We start from the raw sequence: 18,719 nt of genomic DNA on the forward strand, positions 1-18,719 counted from the left end.
CAGTATATCATGAAAGCCAAAGCTGACTGGAGCAGAGTTCGTTAAGCACCTGCCTAAATGACAATACATGTTCTAGTGACCTATTAAGTGGGGGCAAAGTAGCTGAGCCAATATAATCCCCTCTCTCTCAAGGAACCAAACTGGGCAACGAAACTGTGTTACTCACTTTGGTATTCTGGCCTACATCCTTTCAAAACTACAATGGAAGCTGGAAGAGTGACTTGAGGGCAGGACAGGGCTGTTAACACAGCCTCAAGTGTAAGTTACAAGAACTCAGAGGCCTGGCATTGTGACTCATGCCTGTAACCCCAGCACTTTGGGAGGTCAAAACCAGCAGATGGCCGGGCGCGGTGGCTCAAGCCTGTAATCCCAGCACTTTGGGAGGCCGAGACGGGCGGATCACGAGGTCAGGAGATCGAGACCATCCTGGCTAACACGGTGAAACCCCGTCTCTACTAAAAATACAAAAACTAGCCGGGCGAACTGGCGGGCGCCTGTAGTCCCAGCTACTCGGGAGGCTGAGGCAGGAGAATGGCGTAAACCCGGGAGGCGGAGCTTGCAGTGAGCTGAGATCCGGCCATTGCACTCCAGCCCTGGCAACAGAGACTCTGCCTCAAAAAAAAAAAAAAAAACCAGATAACCTGGGCTTAGGAGTTCGAGACCAGCCTGACCAACATGACAAAACCCTGTCTCTATTAAAAATACAAAAATGAGCCGGGCGTGGTGGCGTGCACCTGTAATCCTAGCTCCTCAGGAGGCTGAGGCAGGAGAATCACTTACGAGAGGTGGAGGTTGTAGTGAACTGACATAGTGCCACTGCACTCAAGCCTGGGCAACTGTCTCAAAAAACAAAACAAAAAAAAAAAAAAAGAACTCAGAAATCGAGTATGCCGGAGCTTTCAGGAAAAAGACAAGCATAGTAAAAAGGGAAAATAAGCCAATTCATGAGACCAGAAAAGAGTCCACAGGCAGAGTTGCAGTCACATTATTGGCTGAGCACCTGGGAGAAATATAGTTCCTGCTCTTGCAGAGCCCTAGGTACCTGTATCCATTTTTTGAGGTCACTGCAGAGGCTGTTCCAAGTAATCTCAAGACCTTAACCAGCAGCAGCATTTAACATCCCAGCCTCTCAGCTGACTTGTTACAAAGTAAAGAATTTGTACTTACCCCAGTGGCATTGTCCTGGGGACTACATAAACTGAAATTACCTAACACAATCCTGATACACAATAAGTCTCCTGCAAATATTTGGTCAGTAATTTAACTGCATGTAAACAAATCAATACTGTGATGATCCCAGAGCTAACAGCTATTCTGCAACTCAGTCTGCTCATTTAGAGACTTTGGACCCGTGTGGATATAAGGGCTCCCCATGGCCCAGGTGGGCACACAACAATCAGACTCCTTTGCACTCCACTACCAGAAGCAGGGTTTCTAACCATGCAAAGTGCAAATTGCTCCATTTTTGTATTATTACAGTTGGATAGGCTTATTCCCTACAAAGAGGGAAATAATCTGCGATTTTAGTTTAGTGTCAATAACACTTCCTGCTGCAGAAGTTGTCCACTGACTGTATAGTTCTCATCTCCTCAAAATAATAGAAATATAGATAATAAACATCCTAATATTAAGATATTAGAGTATAGGCTAATAATCTAGAGAATCAACAGGCTATATGTGTTCCAGATAAATCCACAAAATTTGAGTAACAAATTTTTAAGGATTTATTCCATATTTAAAGATTCAATAGTAATTTTGAAGGTGACAATATTCTCCAATCATCATGGAGACCAACCACTGTGTGGATACGGCCCTGAGAAATAGCCCCATCTTTGGACTGAGGAAGGAGACCCCACAAGAGGATACATTAAGCTCAACAGGGCAAATACAAGAATCCCACAGATGAGTCTGCAATCCAAAGTCAGTATGAGAAAGCCTTTCTACGCAGTTATTCAGAACTCCTCAACATCCCTGAGTCTTCTCTTCTATCTAATTACACTGTATTGCTACAGACTGCTATTATTCTTGAATGTATCCCTTCCACCTCCCCAAAAGAAACAGCTAGTTGAGAATAAGTCCATAATTTAATTTGATTTCACAGTAAGCAGTAACTTGGAAGTCATCAGAGTACATGATATACTTAAAAGTACAAGACTGATAAAACCATCACATTAGTGCAGGTAAGAGAAGAGGCCCAAGGATGAGCTCAGGGACCCTTCAACATTTAGAGAACAGAGGAATGAGGAAAAATCCACAAAGGTGATCAAGACGTTCCAGCTGCACTGGCCTTATCCCGACTCCTCTTACCCACCATCACCCCAAAGAGTCTGTGCACATAACATTTTATCTACCTCGGACTCTTCTATCCTGCCACTCCCCAACTGTGCCCCACCAGCTATCATCCTGGACCCTCCAGACGACAGCTCCCGTCACCTCCTCTGACACCTGCTCTCCACTGACTGCACCTTACCCAGACAGGTGCTCTTCTCTTGCAGCAGCACCAATAAGTCCTTCACAGCGTCACCACAATAGTAATTATGCATTTATCTATCAGATGGTTTGATTGCTGACGTCTGTCTTGCCATTCAGGGTGTTTATAAGGACACGAATGCAAGGTGGAGTCTGTTCTTGCTCTATCTCCAGCGCCTGCCATAGAGAGAACTTCTTACGGGGCAGGCCCTTGATGAAGACAATGAATTCATCAACCTCTCTCATCGATTTTCTACTCAATGAAATAAGAAGACCCTCTCTATTTGGACCCTGTTGTAGGTTTGCAGTTGAAACATCTGCTTTTGTAGTTATGCCCATAAGAATTAACTAACCGTGTTTTCATCTCCTCCTCCTTTCTTGGAGCACGTGTCATTTCTGATCTCTGCCTACCCTAGGGCAACTGGCACATACACCCCCATATCCCAACACTTCATTGTTCTCTCAGAAGAATCAATTACATAAATATTGGCAGGTCTACCACTCAGTTGTCCTTTAATTACTCAGCTTCAACCAGAGTAGTTTTTTCCTCAATCTCTGCCTATATTTTTAGGAGTTATATGAAGTTCCAACACTGCAACAATTCAGATACAGAAAAACTTTTTAAAGTGATATTAACAACATGGAAACTATACTCAATACATAAAAAGCTACACTAAGGTGCCCCTAGTATTTGGAAATAAAGTCAAGAAAAAGATGCTCTCCAACTAAAACTGAAAAAAAAAATTATTTAAAAAATTTACATGTATACATGTATGCATTTTTCTACAGAGAAAGCCTAAGGCTCACAATTTTTATTAGATTCTTAAAGCATGTATGATACTCCCCCAGTAAAGATGGCTAAATGCATATCCATCCTATGTATTAATGTAGAGTTATAACACTGTAGATCATGTGTCGATATGAAACGATTTATAAGACACATAGTTCAGAAGAGAAGTAAGCTGTGTAGTATAAATAATCTGTGTATTTACATAAATATGGGTAATCTATATTGTTTCCTTAAATGTATATATGTGGATTTTCAGAAGAGTATTACCAAATTGAGAGCAGCATATCTATGGAGAAGGGGATAGAGACTGGGATTGCACAAATGACCAAAACAGCCTTCAGTCTTATCTGAAATGTTCCAATTCTTCTTCTTGTTCTTTTTTTTTTTTGAGATGGGGGTCTCACTATGTTGCCCAGGCTGGTCTCAAACTCCTGGGCTCAAGAGATCCTCCTGCCTCAGCCTTCCAAAGTTCTTGGATTATAGACGGGACCCACTGCACCTGGTCCAAAATGTCTGAATTATTCTCTACATGAAGGACAGATTATGTATGTCTTACATAAGTCAAGTTAATTTTCAGAAAATTTAAGAGAATACCATAATCTAATTACGCATAAAAAGCAAGACCACACACAGAGCCCAGTCCCTGGCTCAAGCTAAGTAGTCCCCCACCTTTATCTCTCTTAGCTAGAGTAGTAATTCTCATTAGGGTGTGTCTTAGTCCATTTTGGGGTGCTTACAACAGAATACCTGAAATTGAGTAATTTATAAAGCAAAGGAATTTATTTCCTACAGTTACAGAGGCTAAGAAGTTCCAGGCTGAGGGGCTACATTTGGTGAGAGCCTTCCTGCCAGTGGGGACACTCTGAAGAGCCCCAAAGTGGTGCAGGGTATCATATGGCAAGGAAGCTGAGCATGCTAACGAGATAGCTCAGGTCTCTCTTCCTCTTCCTATAAAGCCACCTGTTCCCCTCCCATGATAACTCATTAATCCATTAGCCCAGTAATCTGTGGCTGTTAATCTATTCATGCAGGCAGAGCCCTCATGATCTAATCACTTCTTAAAGGCTCCACCTCTCAATACTGCTATATTAGGAATTAAATTTTCATATGAGTTTTAGAGGGGACAAATATCCAAACCATGGGTCTCAGGTCTAGGCACATGGGCCTCTATTTCTGTTTACAAGGACACAAGGATTTCAGAAGACCCACAGGCCAACTTAAAAGTGTGGACTAGTATGTGCCTGCAGTTCTAACTGTTTAAACCATAATGTGAGCTAAATGGGAGCCAGCCATAAAAAGTGAAAATAATTTTCCATATCTTAAACACACTCAAAAAAATATGGTAAAAGGTTTTAGTCACCATCTAAAGTAAAAAAAAAAATCTTATGAGACTGCTGCATTGCCAAATTGTAAATGAAAAATTATAAAACTGCAGAAATTACTATTTTAAGCAACAAGTCACAAACAACTGAAAATTCAGACAAATGTAAAAATTTAGGGAAAAGAATAAGTTTAAATCCATTCAGCATTTTCTGCAAACAGAATGACTTTCAGGTATATTACGTTTGTTGAGCTCTGATTTGTACTAGCAAGTAGTATGTCTTTCACAATAAGCACAGTGTAAATTATAAAATAAGTCCCATCACATCAAACTACTAAGATGTCAAAGTGTCTGCTATATTTTCAATGGAATAAAATGATATTTATAATAAAATTCCTGCTTTTCAAATCTTCCTTTCTCATCCTGCAATTCCAGAAAGTCTCCCACAGGTACACTATGCATGTCTTAAGAGCTGAGCCCAGAACCAAAGACTGAGGTCTGAATTCTAGATCTCCCATTGCACTGTTAGCCACACTAAGCACAGAGCTGAAAAATACTTTAATTAAAATACTTTAGTTAAAACACTTTCATTAAAATTAAAATACTTTAGTTAAAATACTTCAATTAAAATTAGAATACTTTAAGAAGTCAAACTATTTCTGACTACAGAGTTCAAAATTTTTGAGCAAACTGAAGAAACATTCCAATGACGAGATTACTGATAAAGCCACATGTCAGCAAGTACAAAAGAAGAATGCAGTAGAGGATGACTCTATTAGGTGCTGAACAGAGAACACCCTTTTCAAAGGTATCTGGCATTTCAAGGTGATGGAAATTACACAAACACACCCCATGGCAAATAAATGGGGTCAGGGCACAGCTGGCAAGTATGGCTTTGGTTCCATCACTGAACCTAACATAACAAACACTGGTGTTGCAATAGTCATTTCTCAGTACATGCATAGTACATGATCTTGGAGATGTGGAGGGGGTATGGAAAAGCAAAAACTCCAGTCAAAATATATCTAAAAGAAAAGACAATAAATACTTCCGGGGTCCTACTAATGAATGAACCCTTGGGAAAACCTGAAGTTCAGCTGACTACACACCTGGCATTAACTGTAACAAGTACACAGTGTTCCATCCCTGACTAATACAATCAATATTTTTCTTCAAACCCACATGCTTTTCCCAGAGATCCAAGAACTGCTGGCTTAATGTTTGTGCTGCTGTTTTGAGTGAGGCACTGGGCGATTTACCTGCATGCAGCAGGGTTTTTGTCTCTGAGCAGAGTTCCAGATAATCTCCAGAGGTCAAAACTTACTTTTCAAAGTCATTGAGGTTTCAAAACCTCAAATCCCTTTCACATATGACCAACCCAAACTGGGAACTACGACCATTAACATTATTTCAGGACAAGGGGGATATTACCACTGACCCCACAGAAATTCAAACCACCACCAGAAAACATTGTAAATACTTCTATGCACATAAACTAGAAAATCTAGAAGAAATGGATAAATTCCTGAACACATATACCCTCCCAAGACTGAACTAGGAAGAAATCATATCCCTGAAGAGATCAATCAGGATTTCTGAAATTGAGGCAGGAATAAACAGCCTACCAGCCAAAAAAAAGCCCAGGACCAGGCAGATTCACAGCTAAATTTTACCAGATGTAAAAAGAAGAGCTGGTATCATTCCTACTGAAACTATTCCAAACAAACAAACAAACAAAAAAAAAAAATGGATAAGAGGAACTCCTCTCCAACTCATTCTATGAGGCCAGCATCGTCCTGATACCAAAACCTGACAGAGATACAACAACAAAAGAAAAAAAACTTCAAGCCAATATCCTTAATGAACATCATGCAAAAATCCTCAACAAAATACAGCAAACCAAATCCAGCAGCACATCAAAAAGCTTATCCACCATGATCAAGTAGGCTTTATCCATGGAATGCAAGGTTGGTTCAACACATGCAAATCAATAAATGTGATTCATCACATAAACAGAACTAAAGACAAAAACCACATGATTATCTCAACAGATACAGAGAAGGCATTTGATAAAATTCAACATTGATTCATGTAAAAAAAAAAAAAGCCCTCAATAAACTAGGTATTGAAGGAAAATACCTCAAAATAATAAGAGCAATATATTACAAACCCATCACGACAACATCATACTAAAGGTACAAAAGCTGGAAGCATTCCCCTTGAAAACCAGCACAAGACAAGGATGCCGATTCTCACCACTCCTATTCAACAGAGTTGATATGGTGTGTCTGTGTCCCCACCCAAATCTTATATTGGATTCCCACATGTTGTCGGGGGGACCAGGTGGGAGGTAAGTGAATTAAGGGGGCCGGTCTTTCCTGTGCTGTTCTCATGATAGTGAATAAGTCTCACTAGATCTGATGGTTTTAAAAACGGGAGTTTCCCTGTACAAGCTCTCTCTTTGCCTACTGCCAACCACATAAGACGTGACTTGCTCCTCCTTGCCTTCCACCATGATTGTAAAGCCTCTCCAGACACATGGGACTGTAAGTCCATTGAACCCTTTTTCCTGTATAAATTACCCAGTCTCAGGGATGTCTTTATCAGCAGCATGACAATGGACTAATACAGTATTACTGGAAGTCCTAGCCAGGGCAATCTAGGAAGAGAAAGAAAAAGAAAGAAAAAGGGAAGGAAAGAAGGAATGAAGGGAGGAAGGCAGGAAGGAAAGAAGGGAGGGAGGGAGAGAGGCAGGGAGGAAGGGAGGGAGGGTTCAAATAGTAAGAGAGAAAGTCAAACTATCCCTGTCTGCAGATGACATGATCCTATATATGGAAAACCCCATAGTCTCAGCCCAAAAACTTCTTAAGCTGATAAAAAAAAACTTCAGCAAAATCTCAGGATACAAAATCGATGTGCAAATATCACTAGCATTCCTATACACCAACAACAGTCAAGCCAAGAGCCAAATCAGGAACAAACTGCCATTCACAATTGCCACAAAAAAATAAGATACCTAGGAATACAGCTAATTAGGGAGGTGAAAGATTTCTACAAGAAGTACAAAACACTGCTCAAAGAAATCAGAGATGACATAAACAGACAAATATTACATGTTCATGGATAGGAAGAATTAGTATCATTAAAATGGCCATACTGCCCAAAGCAATTTACAGATTCAATGCTATTCCTACTAAACTACCACTGAGATTCTTCACAAACTGGAAAAAAACCTCTTCTAAAATCTATATGGAACCAAAAAAGAGCCCAAATAACCAAAACAATCCTAAGCAAAAGAATAAAGCCGGAGGCATCACACTACCCAACTTCAAACTATACTGCAGGGCTACAGTAACCAAACAGCATGATACTGGTTCAAAAACAGACACACAAACCAATGGAACAGAAAAAAGAGCCCAGAAATAAGGCTGCACATCTACAACTATCTGATCTTCTACAAACCTGACAGATCATAGTTGTAGGTGTGCAGCCTTATTTCTTCAGTCCTAATAGTCTGATGAGTCTGTGGCTCATTATTCCATTGAGGCTCAGTTAAACAAATGACTATCATTTATTATTCTACCGAGGCCCAACTAAATAAATGCCTCTTACACAGTTACAATTCTCCTTTATTCCTAAATGACAACACTACAGTTAAACCTCTCCCAACACCATAAATGGGGAACCGCCCGTCACCTGTATAGTTGAACACTGTCTTACCGGCACGGTCCAATGAAACCGAAGGAAACATAAACAAACACGCTCAGACAAATTACACCACAGACTGAAGGCTTAAAGATCTTATGTAACAACCATAAATTACTGCAAATTGCTGCACTTCTAAAGTATTTGGCATCATGGATGCTTCTTACAGTCAACTGATAAGGACAGTTTCACCATCCCAGGAGGCAGGCAGGTGTTTGCAATAAAGAGATTTTTTGGAAAATAAAACAATCAACACCAGCTACTGCACATGTGCACTCACTCCCTATCCTCCTTAGCAGGAAGTGAAGGTATATGCCAAACTGAGACCTAACCCACTGCCAGAAAACCCCTTGTCCTATTCTTTCTAGGATTAAGACTTGACTTTAAGAAGTGTTTTGCATTAAAATGTTACACGCAAAATTAGACAGGGGCTACCTTACTATTTTATTAAAAGTTAAGGATGGAAGGATAACTTTATATATATGTATGAAAGATGTTAGGTTTAATATGTATATAAAATACTAGGTTTAATACTAAGTATTATGTATTTAATACTAAGTATTAAACCTAGTATTTTATATATATATATAATATATTTTATATTTTATATACTGAGTATTAAATCTAGTATTAATACTAAGTATTAATATATAGTAATAATACTACAGTAATAGTAATATTATTACTAATACTAATAGTATTAAGCACTATTAATGCTAAGTATTAAACCTGGTATTTTATATACATATAAAACACTATACATATATAAAAACACTAGGTGCATATATATAAAACACTAGGTGTGTATATATACACACTAGGTTTAAACCTAGTACTTTATATATATGTATATGTAAAACCTAGTATTTAATATACAGATAATACTAAGTTTAATATATATATTATACTAGGTATTTATGTATATAGACCTCCAACTCTCTATATACACCCACATATATATTTATATATCAAAGCTGAATATATATATTAAAGTTGAAAGTCTTCTGAGACCTGCCCTAAACACTGCAGCTTCACTATCAGGAGGGGTCAGATAGAGAAATGGAGGTGCCCATCACTTATGAGAAACATCCTGACATTGTTAATGATTCACAAAGCCTCCTCTCTTTAGGGTCCTAAATACAACTTGAAAATTTAGTAGTGGATGAGCTTCTAAAAAGGTAATGACTGCTTTCTGGTGTTAAAATATCTACTTTCCTAAAAGCCAGAACTGGTTATATCTTTTTGGTAGACAGAAAACCCTCATGAGAAGGACAGAAGAAAACGTCAGGGATAGTGATAAAGTTATCTCTGGGGAGGTAGGACGGAAAAAAGAACTGGAAAGGAAGGAGGGGTTCTCTGTAATAGTCTAAAAAAATAGAAAATGAAGCAAATATGTTAAAATACTAACATTTATTCAATCTGAGTGATAGGTACACAGAAACTGATTATCTTTATCTTTTAATTTTTCTACAGGTTTAAAGCACTTTATAACAAAAAAAATTAAAGTAAAATTTAAGTGAAAAGAAGATACAAAAGGCACAAAGAAATGCAGACTGGTGCCTAAGTAATGCTAAGTGGCAAAGTCCAATCACGCTGCTTTCATTAAATGTAATTGCCAAGCAACACCATAAATACACACAAGCCTCCCGGGAACACTAAACTCCAAGATAACATACACTAAAGTCAGAACTCACTTTATAGTTTCACATTTTATTACAAGATAGTTCTATGATATCCGTATCGTTTACAGATCATTTACAAAAGACACCACATTCATTTTTTTGCCAAATAAAATGCAAGTCCATAAACAAAGTTGAACTGAAGGATATGCACTATTATTTAATTGTATGTACATTTGCTCATCTATATGAAAGCCAAACTCCAGGAGGCACAAATATGGCAGCCTGTTTCTTGGGCTAAAGCTAAGTGGGATCAGGGTGTAACTGACATAAAAATCCACATTTCTTTTTAGCATTCTTTCGGAGACCAACAGCAGGATTTAGGCCTATGCTAACAAACACAGCTGCTGCCACAAAGAGGAAACAAAAAATCCACAGCCTTCTTTCTTCTCCTGAATCCTCTACCAAATGGTCCATACAAACAACTGAATGAACTGAATGACAGCCATTTAGAGCCGACATGGCCTCAATGGACCTTGTCACCAGTTTTTCCACATATCTGTTTTGGGACACACATATCATGAGATCATTAGATTAGGGTATAAGGCTGCTAATACACCAATTCTGTGATTCGCTTTGACCACCTAACCACACGCAAAATTTTTAAAAATATCACAAAAGTTACAAACTGTTAGCATGGAGGCCAAATCTGAATACTTTATTGGACACACAACATTTCTTTAAAATTTGAGTTGGGAAAATACTCATAAAAGTCTGGATTTATATATTCTCTTTTCTGATTATCAGAACATCTGGTTACAGTGAGCCCCTGTACTCACCTGGTTTGAGCTAAGTAGTAGCTGCTCAATTTATATAAGGCCTGTTCACCACAGCTGCCACCACTCCCTATCACCTACATGTACCAGCATCATGTATTTATTCTACTTGCCCTGCCACTGTGGGTATTTTAATTTTGGGCATAATCATAAGGGTGCTATACCTCAGTGGCCCTGGAAATGAATAGATTCCCCTGAGAACAAAATCAGGAGGTGGGAAGAAGACAGGGAGAATGCGCTTGGTGTATTGAATTCTGAATTCCAATACAGGTTAGAAGAGGGAAGGTAGAGCTTGAAGCAGAAGGTGTCTCCCACCATTTACATATGCACATTCCCACTGCCCTGGCTATACAGCACCAACATTAACAACTCCTTTTCTTACACGGGTGTTTTCCCTAAATGCACAAGATTCCTGATTCTGAACACCTCTGTCACCTCTGCTCTGATATTGCCTAAGGACTCATGGAGGTATACTGGCTTGTTTTTGATGCAAAGCTCCCCCGAACCAAGCCAGCCATGGGAATTCCTTTCTACTTGCTAATTCACCAGATATTCACAAATGCTGTGCCCAAACTCTTATCAAGTAAACTAAGCATCAAACTGTGACATTTTGTAAGCCACGAAGAAAAAAATACACAGTTAAAAAGCAAAAGGTGTCTGATGCAGAGAGGAGAAATTACTCATCAACACAAAATTAAGTGTCAGAGACAAGCACACAAAAAAGGCATAGAGGGAGATGGAACAGAATACCATTCATTAATCAGCTTTAAGAATATATAAACATTTCTATATCAAATTAAATTTCCAAGGAAGGGCTAGACGCAGTGGCTCATGCCTGCAATCCCAGCACTTTGGGAGGCTGAGGCTGGCGGATCACTTGAGGGCAGGAGTTCAAGACCAGCCTGGCCAACACGGTGAAACCCCATCTCTACTAAAAATATAAAAAGTAGCGGGGTGTGGTGGAACACGCCTATAGTCCCAGCTACTCAGGAGGAGGCTGAGGCAGGAGAATCACATGAACCTAGGAGACTGCAGTGAGCCGAGATCGTGCCACTGTACTCTAGCCTGGGCGACAGAGCAAGATCCCGTCTCAAAAAAAAAAAAAAAATTTCTAAGGAAGAACTGTAACTAGCTCTCTATTGTGCAGAGATACATATACAGGTACATACATACATGTACATATACATGCATACATACACAAACACACACGCATATATATGTACATCATCATAATCATGACAATGTGCAGGTTATGTTAGTACTATACTTACACTATACTATATTTAACAAAAAGAGAGACCTCATAGAGTTTCCAGGGTTCACAGTACATCAATCTCATGGCACTTTATTTTATCAAACCTAATTTTCCTGATCAGAAGTGTCAAAGTCCGGCCGGGCGCGGTGGCTCAAGCCTGTAATCCCAGCGCTTTGGGAGGCCGAGACGGGCGGATCACGAGGTCAGAAGATCGAGACCATCCTGGCTAACATGGTGAAACCCCGTCTCTACTAAAAAATACAAAAAACTAGCCGGGTGAGGTGGCGGGCGCCTGTAGTCCCAGCTACTCAGGAGGCTGAGGCAGGAGAATGGCGTAAACCCGGGAGGCGGAGCTTGCAGTGAGCTGAGATCCGGCCACTGCACTCCAGCCCGGGCGACAGAGCGAGACTCCGTCTCAAAAAAAAAAAAAAAAAGAAGTGTCAAAGTCCACGTTCTCATTAGTGCCAGCAGAGTTCCGAGAAACATTTCACAATCTAAAAAGAGTCTTTCTCTTTAGAGTTACAGTATCACTGGCAGAAAAGAACAAAAGCCAAATCCACACATAATTTCCACAACTTGTTTTTTTCCTACCACAGATAGAAAAGAAGGTAAACACTCACTGCAGAGAGCTGGCTCCATGTGGATCTCAATGGTTTATGGTGAATCACAATTTTTTCATCTGACTTCTGTTCTTTGGGCTCTGACTCTTCATCAGAATCAATGTCAAGGGCCTTTTCCTTGTAGTTTTGATACAGGACAGCATTTTCTGCAAGAAAACAAGGCCTATGTGTCACTAATTGTTCTCAATCATTACGTTACTTGCTCTAAATAAACATCGTACGTACCCAATGTTTGGCCTCCAATTTTATAAACAACAGAGAGAGAAACAGATTTAGTCCCTGAAGAATAATTACAGAAAAGTGATTTTCTCATTCACATAGCTCTATCTCAAACTCAAGTGCAGGGGACGGGGAGGAGTCCATACAGAGAATGCCAATGGAAGCAAAGTTTCCATGTTTCTGTCTACTACTCATGAAGGACAGTCAGGCCTATTAAATCACTGTAATTTAGGTTAAATTACATCCTACCTTTTATTTCAGGTCCGTCACCATTCATTTATCTATTTAATAAACACTTATTGTATATCTATGATATGCCAAGGGCTGAAAGTAAAATGGAAAACAAAAGAAAGACACCTCTCATGTTTCATGAGCTCTCCTGTCCTCACCCACCTCTCATGAGCTAACAGTTTAATAAGAAAAACTGTCAAATTCACTCATGCATTTATTCATTCAACTGTTACTTAGAAAACACCTACACCTACTAAGAACCTAGTAGGCTGTCCCACAAGAAGCAACAGCTTAGCATCTGTTACTCTACAATAATAGAAACAAAATAAAAATCTCAATCTTCAGGAGCTGATACTAAAGAATGAGAGAACTGCAATAAATAAGCAAGTAACTTTGACAGTATTTTGATGCTGATAAGTGTCATGAAGAAACATGGAACAGGGAAGTGGGGTAGAAAGTGCTGGGAGGGGGGCATGTAGATTTTAAGTAGGGTAGTTTAGGAAGGCCTTACTGGGGTGACAATCAAGTAGAGACATAGAAGAGGTGAGAAAGTGAGCCACCTGTATCAAAACTACGACGCAAAGGCCCTTGATGTTGACTCTGATGAAGAACTGGTGCCCAAACAGCATCTCACTGGGGCACAGCAAGTATAAAGCCCTGGGGCATGAGTCTACTTGGTATGCCTGTATTTACTAAGAGCAGCAAGGCTGGAGTACCAAGAAAATGGGCGGAAAGTACAGAATATGGGAGTTGAAGCCAGGCATGGTGGCTCACACCTATAATCTCAGCACTTTGGGAGGCTGAGGTGGGCAGATCACTTGAGGTCAGGAGTTCGAGACCAGCCTGGGCAACATAGAGAGACCCTGCCTCTATCAAAAATACAACAAATTAGCTGAGTGTGGTGGTGTGCCCCTGTTGTCCCAGGTACTCGGGAGGCTGAGGCAGGAGAATAGCCTGAACTTGGGAAGCAGAGGTTGCAATGAACAGAGATCATGCCACTGCACTCCAGACTAGACCCTGTCTCAAAAAAAAAAAAAAAAAAAAGGAAGAAGAAGAAGAAGAAGAAGAAGATGGGAGTTGAGGGTGACCAGAGGGCTTTTAGAAATTTTTTTTAAAAATTTTCTAGGTCATTATATTCGAGAAGAAATGAGAGGATACACAGAAACAGCTCCTTATAAAAGGAAATAATGTAAAACTAGTTACAATGAAGTAGGGCCTTGCCTCAGCCATTGAAGGACTTTGATTTTTACTCAAAATGTGATGGGAAGTCACTATAGGTTTGAGGACATAATGATCTTACACAAATACATGCTTACAAACTGAAGGATTTATATACAGGTACGAACAGACTGTCAGTAGGGTGTGATGTAGTCTGGCAGTGAGGTATTTGGTCAATGAGGAAAGTCTAAGGTCTGAAAGCTGAGAAGCTACAGAGCTAAAGGAAAAGCATACACAAAAGCTATAATGGGAACATAAGAGGAAACATAATACAGTCATGCATTGCGTAACATTGTTTTGATCAATGACAAACCACATCTACAACGGTGGTCCCATATGTTATAAAGGAGCTAAAAAATTCCTATCACCTAGTCATCTTAATGTTGTAGTGTACCACATTACTCACACGTCTATGGTAATGCTGGTGTAAACAAACTGACTGCACTGCCAAAAATATAAAAATATAGCATATACAATTATGTAAAGTTCATGATACTTGATAATGATAATAAACTATGTTACTGGTTGATGTATTTACTATAGCATACTTTTTATCATTATTTTAGAGTGTACTCCTACTTACCAACAACAAAAAAAAAAGTTAACTGTGAACCAGCCTCAGGCAGGTCCTTCAGGAGGTATTCCAGAAGAAGACATTGTTATCATGGAAGATGACAGCCCCATGCATGTTATTGCCCCTGAAGACCTTCTTGTGGGACACGATATTGAGATGGAGGACAGTGATATTGATGATTCTGACCCTAGCAGGCCTAGGCTAATCCATGTGTTTAGTTTCAACGAAAGAATTTCAAAAGTAAAAACGAAAATTTTTTACAATAAGAAAAAGCTTACAAAATAGGTATGTAAAGAAATAAAAATATTTCTGTACAGCTGTACAGTGCGTTTGTGTTTTAAGCTGTGTTAAAACTAGAATTTTAAAAGTTTCAAAAATTTTTAAATTTTACAAAATAAGTTACAGTAAGCTAAAGTTAATTTATTATTGAAGAAAAAAGGTTTTTTAATAAATTTAATGTAGCTTAAGTGTACACTATTTATGAAGTCTACAATAGTGTACGGTAATGTTCTAGGCCTTCCCATTCACTCACTACTCATTCACTGACTCACCCAGAGCAACTTTCAGTACTGCTAGCTCCATTCACAATAAGAGCCCTATAGAAGAGTACCATTTTTAATTTTTTACATTGTATTTTGACTGTACTTTTTCTGTTTAGATACACACATATCATTGTGTTACAACTACCTATAGTATTCAGTACAGTAACATGCTGTACAGGTTTGGCTGTACCATATGTCCTAGGCTATACCATCTGGTTTGTGTAAGTATGCTCTATGATGTCTGCACAACAACAAAATTGCCCAAGGATGTATTTCTCAGAATGTATCCTCATCATTAAGTGATACATGGCTGTACCTTAAAAGAACTAGGGAGAGTCAATGTGGTTAAAGCTTGGGTATGTCTAGTGGCCACATTGTACAAGGTGAGTTTAGAGAGATTAGCCAGACAGTCCAAATCAACAAAATACTTGTAGGCAATGCTAAAAACAGGATTTTACCCTTAGTACAAAAGGATTGAGTTTCTTTCACACTGTCATGATAGCATCTCTTTCCTGAACACAATGGGACTCCATGAAAAGGGAAGACTTGCTTAGAGTAGAGAGCAAAACATTGACTACCTAGGAGACTAAGAAGCTATTGGGGTAGTCAATGAAAGATGATGGAGGTTTGAGCTATATAACATAGAACAGACTGGTGAAAGACTGGATATGGGGGCAGAGAGAAGGAGGTGTTAAGGAGGTTTCCTAGGTCTGCAGGCCTCACAACCAGAAAGTAGGAGATAGGAACACCAAAAGAGATTCAGGTTTAGTGAGGAAGATTATGAGTTTGGTTTGGGGCATTTTGAGTTTGAATTGCCTTTCCCATCTACCAAAACAAGCAAGCATCTGCCCCTTTTCTCATCAACTGTAGATTATTCTGTATGCACTATGACTAAAGTAACACTATGCAAGATTTTACTGGTCTCTGATTGTCATGCTATGTAAAGTAGATTACAAGGGTAAAGACTAAGTCTCCCCTAGCACCAAAGTAGTTGGCACAAAGTATATGCATAACATTGCTGATAGATTTCTCATTTTCACAACAACATAGGCAAGAGTATTATTAATCTCATTTCACACATCAGGTGGCTCAGTGAGGGCCCAGTGATATAAAGCGTTTTTCTCAGTATCACTCAACTGATGAATAGGAGCAGGTCTACCTGGCTCTATCTAATATCACAGATTCTCGCCATTTGGCCACACTGCTTCCCTAGTTATATTCTTGTTAATCATTAACTGTAAGAATCCTGCATTCCTCGTGTACATACATATGTGTGGAAAAAATTTCTAGGTCATTATATTTGAGAAGAAATGAGAGGATACACAGAAACAACTCCTTATAAAAGGAAATAACGTAAAACTAGTTATAATGAAGTCTAGTCTCTGACTTTAAAAAAAATCTAAAAATTTTAAACTCTCTTAAGCAAAGGTCACAAAATAAATACCAAATTCCAGGGAATGTAAAGTATCTCCTTAGGTATATATTAGGTAGATGCTGTTCACTTCATAGAGTGCTATAAGAAGCAGAAAATGGGACTAAGAACTAGATCTGTGTAACTAGGTGTGACAGGAGACAAGTTGCCAAACCTCTCAGATCTTCTGGTTTCTTCAATTATAAAATTAGGGACACGAACTTTTTCCAACCAGCTAAATACTATATCTGGATTTCCTAAGATTGGTGCGGTGAATGAATTTTTACAGATGAGTCATTTTTAAATGTTCCAATGGGAAACTCATCTTTATAAAAATTATATAGGGAATTATTTGATAATCACCTAAGGCTACGTATTTTATAACTCTGGGAGGTTGCACATTGGCTTGACTTATAGAGGGACATCCCCTTCTTCATTATTCTTCGAAGGTTGGAAAATCTTCACACTTCAAAACATGACAAAAAGTAACTACCCTCACTACCACCATGACCCTCCAGCCCAACAAGTGCTACAGCTGGGACTGCTCCCTTCACGTTCTTCCAGTTGGCTGACACTTGACCCATCTATTTACAGAAAGTCCATTAATCTGATTAGGGTTTGAACACCTGGTTGAAGGTGTTTTGTTTTTGAGATCCTTAATAAAAATACTACATGGGTTGCAAAGTCTTGAGAATATGTTTTTGTCAGTCAGGAGAGTTAGATTTCCCCCAAAGCTGAAACTTAATAAGGAAACAGGAAATCAGAAATGATAATAAAATGTGGAAATATGGGCAGAATACTAAGTCAAAGGAAATGTGACCTAAAGAAATATGACTTCAGATCTAAATGCCAAAATCAGAATTTTTAACTAAAAAGCTAGAGCTTGGTCTTACTCTTTCTCTGTTTCCTGGGGGACATGGGGATGGAGCCAAGGTAGAGAAGAATTAAAAATCCCAGGACATTGACTGAAAAAGTTATCAGCCTATAAAAAATGCCATTAACTATATTCACCATTAGCATTACCAGGTAAAAATTTAGCTTAACGAGAAGCTTTGGACTGTATCATTTGGGAAGAAGTTGGACATATTTCTCATCTTAAGCATTTTTGTTACTGCAGTTGGATTTCAACTTACAATTGGTATTCTACATTGAAACAGCAATAAAAGTTTTGAAAATTAAATGCTTACCTTCCCCATCAAATGTTCCTTGTCCTTTCAGCATTTTTTTCTAAGAGACAAAAAAAAAGCAAAAAAAAAAAAAAACAGGAAAAGCAAACTATGTATGAATGAGCCAAATACAAAATACAGCTATTTTAAGTACTTTTTTTTTTTGTCATTACATTAATTAGATTTTCAAGAGCACACAGAAGCTGAGCCCTGGAGGAGTTCACCCATTTGATAACTACAATTCACTGAAACAATGAAATAAAATGTACAAGGTCTCCCATACCCTGTCAAAACAGACTGAGAATCCTCAAATAACTAGCAGGTCAGCTCATTTTACTACTCGTGATTCACCATCACTGTTAAATTGAACTTTGCTATACTTGCAGAGTTGGAAAAAACACATAAAATGTTATATAATTTCTTTAAGACCATGGGCTCTAAAATAAGACAGGCTTGCTTGTGTTTTGCATATGTGACATTTATATAGACTGGTTCCAGTGCTCTGATTAACCAAGAAAAAATGTGGCTGCCAAAAAGAATCTCTGCCTTATTGCTGAGATCTGTCTTGTTTCTGTGGAAGGCAGCATACACTCCAAAATATCCCTCTTCAGTTTTCCCTGTTTCTTTATGTCATATTTGGCAATATTTTAATAAGCGCAGCTAATGGGACAATACAGGGGAGCAATACCACACATTGTCACCCTAACCTGAAGTTTTCAGCTGCCAATTCGTTAAATGCACTC

General features: G+C 38.8%; 1 protein-coding gene across 1 annotated transcript in view; it reads right to left on the reverse strand.

The window, feature by feature from the left end:
* The window catches only part of ARHGEF26 (Rho guanine nucleotide exchange factor 26), a 139,706-nt gene that overhangs the window by 118,627 nt on the left and 2,360 nt on the right, over positions 1 to 18,719 (reverse strand). Inside the window, exons 3-4 of the mRNA XM_010370616.2 lie at positions 17,998 to 18,037; positions 12,616 to 12,761 (exon numbers count right to left, since the gene is read on the reverse strand). Coding sequence (XP_010368918.2) covers positions 12,616 to 12,761; positions 17,998 to 18,037 — 186 coding nt within the window. The remainder of the gene's footprint in view (positions 1 to 12,615; positions 12,762 to 17,997; positions 18,038 to 18,719) is intronic.

This window comes from Rhinopithecus roxellana, chromosome 1 (assembly GCF_007565055.1).
Source record: "Rhinopithecus roxellana isolate Shanxi Qingling chromosome 1, ASM756505v1, whole genome shotgun sequence".
Taxonomy (NCBI): Eukaryota; Metazoa; Chordata; class Mammalia; order Primates; family Cercopithecidae; genus Rhinopithecus; species Rhinopithecus roxellana.